Source organism: Physcomitrium patens, chromosome 2 (genome assembly GCF_059467195.1).
Source record: "Physcomitrium patens ecotype Gransden chromosome 2, ASM5946719v1, whole genome shotgun sequence".
Taxonomy (NCBI): Eukaryota; Viridiplantae; Streptophyta; class Bryopsida; order Funariales; family Funariaceae; genus Physcomitrium; species Physcomitrium patens.
Genome location: NC_143411.1, coordinates 1,514,683 through 1,519,731, shown reverse-complemented (window position 1 = coordinate 1,519,731; position 5,049 = coordinate 1,514,683). Strand labels below are relative to the sequence as shown.

Genomic DNA, 5,049 nt, shown 5'->3' with positions numbered 1-5,049 from the left:
TTTTTAATCTACAACAACATAAAGCCTCATCACAAAATAGGACAAAACACACCGAGACAAAATTAAATGGAACTAAACAGAATTGGACATGAAAGTCAAAATTGATCAAACAAAAAGAAAACATAATAGAATTGAATAAAAAGATGCAAAATCAAATTTTACCAAGAGAAAGGGTTTGAAGCCATATCTAACCAAATGCCTTAAAAGGCCATTGCCAATCCTATTTATACCTTATCCTACTACCTTGGACTCTTTAAAATGTTCCTAGGTCGTAGGCTCTACCTAAATAACTGCCTTAAACTCTTTTTCTAAAAGGTTTTACGGTAGGCCCTGCCTAGATAACTGCTCTAAACTCTTTCTAGAATATTCTAGACTAAGTCCTACCTGGTCCATTAACCTAATCTCAATTCTAAAAACTTCTATGGTTCTAACTATCTTTACAATTATCTTACCTATACCTTATTACAATTATAAAGATTTTGAATCTTATTTTGAATCAATTTTGAAGGCCCTAAAAATTTTTTATATTAATTGAACATTTTTTTAACACTACAATGAAGTCAAAAATGCAAAAAAATGGTTTTATTAATAAAAATAAGAAGATCAATAACTAATGTAGTAGTTGTAAGAAAGAAGGTGCTTCTATCTTAATGATGACAATAATTAATAAGATAGCCTAAATTTTTATTTAAATGAATAATAAAACCATATTCCATCATCTTTGACATCTTTCATTCCAACTATGAGAAAATGCTTCTCATTCCCTCAAATACATTCATAATAATCAAAGTTTGGATATGTTTCCACGATGTTGTGAGCGGAAGAGCAACCATCCTGAAGCTACAAAATCCCTCATATATTGATACATGATCATTAAGGGACTCCATCTGCACCCTTTCCATTCATGCCCACTTCAAGGCTGACACACAAACTAACTAAATGGAGCATTACATAGTATGGCTAGCTTAAGCTAGGTCCAGCCTACTGGAGCATTATCGACTACAGATTCCAGACTTGCTATGGTTGATTCAGCTCTAGAACTGACACGAACACATAAGAAGCTTGCTGCTTCAGCTTCAGTCAGCCCTATTTGAAAAGGACATCATGCAGACCCTTCAAGAGCAGAAGTAACTAACCGAGACTCAATCTCAAAGCATTTGTTTTGTTTGTAGACTCATGCTCGGTTGCAATGTATACCCATCCTTAGTCAGCTCTTCATAAAAGCTCAAGCGTTAGTGCTTCCGGAATCATGGTAGGACGCTGTAAGTAGAGAATGTGATGCAACTTCCTCATGTAGGAGGATGGGAACTTAAAGTAATCCCAGTGACTTCAATTGTTGGACATGCTCTTGAGGAAGGGGTGGTGGAACCCAATCAGGTCCCAGAACTTCACCATCGAGATCTTCCACTACATACTCCTGCATCTCCACACTTCACAAGATCAGATCCATGATTTCAGTTTGGTGTAAGCAAGAAAGCGATACGGCCCTCCCGATATCGTGTTGTAACAGAAAACATCCGAAATAAAAGCTAGTAGCAACCCTCAGCTTAACAAGTATTTCGAAGAAGACGGCCTCACTACCGCAAAGATGACTTTCATTTTACCTTGGTTAACATCCGCTTTGCCAGGATATGGTAGTGTCGTTGCCATATCCTTTGACCAACCATAGTTGCCACAAGGACGCTGTAGAAAAGCCCAACTACTGCAAATACCACCAAAGCCACGAGTGCCACAATCATAAGCACAGGAGCTGCTTCTCCAGCACCTCCAAGGCAGGCAGTGCATTCTCCAAGCGAGCCCGCACATCCTTCACAACACATAGCACAATCCGTCCACATGCACAGGGTCCCCGGTACACGACAATCCCCGCATACTCTGGAAATTCACACAGAATTCGCACATAAATAGCATTCATAAGTCACATTTCAACCCAAAACTACTCCATGTGTGTACACTTCTTAGATGTTGTAATCAAGGCACCAAAAAACAATGAAAGCAAGGAAGAGAGGGTGATGGATGATACCCCTCACAACAGCAAAGGCAAACTTCTCGACAGGGATGAGCCAACTCGCTACGTAAGCGTCGGTCATAGCAAGTCATGAAACATCCAGATAAGCCCAAAACCACAAGGAAAACGATAACACCTAAAACCAATCACCGCCAACGTTAGTTACATCCTATGCTTTCAGTGGTCTGCAATATCTCAATTTTAAAAATGACAGAGAGATGACCAAGTTGCAACTAATTTCAGAAATAGAGTTTCTATGATGAAGCAACACAGCAAGGAACATACCACAGAGGTAGTAGAATGGATAGTCGTTTACGAATCCCCAAATGTGTTCAAGCCTGCTTCCTGTACGATGATCTACTATGTACACAAGATACCCAAACAAAGAGATAACCTGCACAATAACGTTCATGCTTGAATCAAAAGAGCATGAAGGACAAACAAATCACCGCTAGAAGATATATATATATATATAACAAAACAAAAACAACAACAAAAGTAGCAAAAGCTAAATGGGTGTAAAGATGTAAAGGTGTTACCACAACTGGACTTCGACAAGGCGAGTAGTTGTAAAACGTAAAACATACGTAAATAAATGTAACAATCTTGAAAATTTGAGAGAAAACGAGTTGAAACCAACTTAGAATACTATTACGCATAAAAGGAAAGAGTGCGAACTGAGATATTGTACCAGTTGAACCGCTAAAAAGATGGACAATATGTCCCGAGTAACGAAGAAGCGGAACTTGAGTGTCCTCCACTCTCTGTCAGCTGGGATGTGGACTCTGATTTGATATGGAGTCTTGCAAGTTGTGCAATGGCAAAATGCAAAACCTTCCTACAATTTCAAATACAACATCAGATCGACAAGCATCAAATATCAGAACAAGAGCGTAAGTACCATACGACATTTCAGTTCCATGAAAAAGGTCTTCATCTGGCCATCTCAAAGTCAACATGAAGTCAACATGATGATCACTTCATTTTCAACCGTTCGAGAGTACATGCGTAATCCTTGCATGAGAAGGTGTGTATAAGTCCCATAGCGAAACCCACGAGGTATCTACGTAGGCTTGCATCAATCCCAATTACATGCGAGTAATTTGATATTACGGCAAGAGGTTTCCAATCACATCGGCAAACCGACTAAATTCGTTGCCACCACGAAATGCCCCTGCTGATTAATTATATGATAACCAGTTGAAACGCGAATGATTACTTACTCAACACAACATGTGTACTAATAAATTGTACACTATGTAAAATGATACAACATAGAAAATAAAAAGTACCTTAATTGAGCGCCAATTGTCGAGGCATTCGCGGTGAACATACTTCTGAGAACCTTTGCATTTACATGGAGCAATAAAGTCTCTACCTGAAACCACAATCTAGTCAGGATCAAGTATTCACACTAGATACTTGGAAGTTGCAGACAGTAGTGACCAACCTTTTAACATACACAGCACTCGACGATACCAACACATATCATAGGTTTCTTGTGTGATTGAAATGATGATGGTTCTCTAGGTGTTAGAAAAACAACGAACTTATACAAGAACTTCGATTCTTCCCAAAAACTCCAAGAGTCCTTCAGAATTCAGCTGCTGTGAAAATTTAAAAGGGACAGAGAGGTGAATTACCGTCAGATTCGAGGCAGATCCGACATTGAGGTTGCTCTTCGGTACCCGCCTCAAGGTCGACATCATCTCTGTCCATGATCAGAGGATGACGCTCCATCGTGTCTATGCACGCCGCTGATTCCGATGCACTCGGTGTCTCCATCGCACCCTTCTCCATTTCCTCAACTGCTACGCTCCTCTATTAAAAAAAAGTATATAAGGTGCACAAAATGGCGGATTCTATCTTCAAGAATTCGCTGTTTGCTTAACTGCATGGGGGAGAATTTGGCTTCCAAAATAGCACCTCCGCACTCGCAACCTTTGTATTACGTTCAAAATACCCTCCGAAAATTTACAACACTTGATTATCCACCGCAAAACGCACGCGCATTAGGGTTTGAAGCTCTTGACGAAGTACGCTTCACGTGTCGAGTATTACTCATAACCTATTGCTTTTTTCTGCTCTACACCACATTCAGTCCTCACCTCCACCGCACGAAAACCAAAACGCGAGCAAATCCGTCTTGCTTTTCTATACCGACGATAATGATCGATACGCTGCCTCGCCCTTCCCTCTTGGTCAATCCTTGAACGACAAACGCAGCAGGTGACATCCAATCTGAATTCTACATGAATGTGAGCAGATTCAGAGCCAATCTGCGCAGACTAGATATAGAAAAGGCTCGTAAGAAATCATGCGATTCGTGCACAGCTCGCGAATCCAAAACCACCTTCCTTCCCCGCTGCTCGCAAGCAACTCTGCGACGTCGTTCAATCAACAGGACTCGTGAACAACAGCTTTGTCCAGGAAATTGCCTCGAAGCTGGCGGAGACGGGGTGTAATTGTTCCCATGCCGTCACCCACCCCGTTCCCGTATCGCGAACACCACGAAATAGTGCCCGTTCCCAATTGTCGATTGTCATTTCTGATGTCTAGAAGTTAGCGATTATGTGTTCCATAAGAATTTGTGTGCTTTGTCAAATATGAATTTTAGGATAGTTTGAAATATGACCCATTATGTGGAGCTTGTGGGTAAAGTTAACTCATATCCAGTGGAGTTCGTTGTTTTGAGTACTTTTTTAAGAATTCAAACTACCATGCAAACTACTATTTTTAGAGAATGTAATACTGGGTTCTCATCAGTTTCTTTATTTTTCATCCGATGTCCGGTCCCACAGAGCTTGTTTATCTGTTCGTCGGGCAGTCTGTCCGTCCGTTCGTGTGGCTGAATCAATCAGCCTTCGTTGCACTGAATACTTTCTAACCTCAGCTTTCTGTCCATTCTAATTTAGGTGATACTCATCCTACTCTCTAAAATTTATCTTTTCAAGTATCTATCCGTGCATTTAAAAAAAAATTATGTAAATATATATATATATATATATATAAACCGAGATATATAAATCTGTAAGGGAGTT

The 5,049-nt window shown here is 40.1% G+C and overlaps 1 protein-coding gene across 2 annotated transcripts; it reads right to left on the bottom strand.

Moving 5' to 3' along the window:
* Nucleotides 1-835: 835 nt before the first annotated feature.
* Nucleotides 836-4,536, bottom strand: LOC112293078 (uncharacterized). 2 transcript variants are annotated; one of them, XM_024542143.3, is made up of 7 exons: nt 3,652-4,536; nt 3,301-3,386; nt 2,700-2,846; nt 2,294-2,402; nt 2,024-2,144; nt 1,605-1,875; nt 836-1,417 (listed from the first exon to the last, which is right to left on the bottom strand). In XM_024542143.3, the coding sequence occupies exons 1-7, from the start codon at nt 3,806-3,808 to the stop codon at nt 1,310-1,312; spliced, it is 999 nt and encodes a 332-aa protein (XP_024397911.1). In that variant the 5' UTR covers nt 3,809-4,536; the 3' UTR covers nt 836-1,309. The 2 variants fall into 2 exon arrangements, with proteins under 2 accessions (XP_024397911.1, XP_024397920.1); XM_024542152.3 differs by having other exon boundaries at nt 836-1,430; nt 3,652-4,379.
* Between the last annotated feature and the right edge of the window lie 513 nt (nt 4,537-5,049).

Coding starts and splice junctions, on each gene's coding strand:
- LOC112293078 (XM_024542143.3), bottom strand. CDS start 3,808: ATGGAGAAGGGTGCGATGGAGACACCGAGTGCATCGGAATCAGCGGCG. Junction 2,403..2,699: donor TCTTTTTAGCGGTTCAACTG/GTACAATATCTC, acceptor GTTATTGTGCAG/GTTATCTCTTTGTTTGGGTA. Junction 1,418..1,604: donor CAAAGCGGATGTTAACCAAG/GTAAAATGAAAG, acceptor GTGGAGATGCAG/GAGTATGTAGTGGAAGATCT.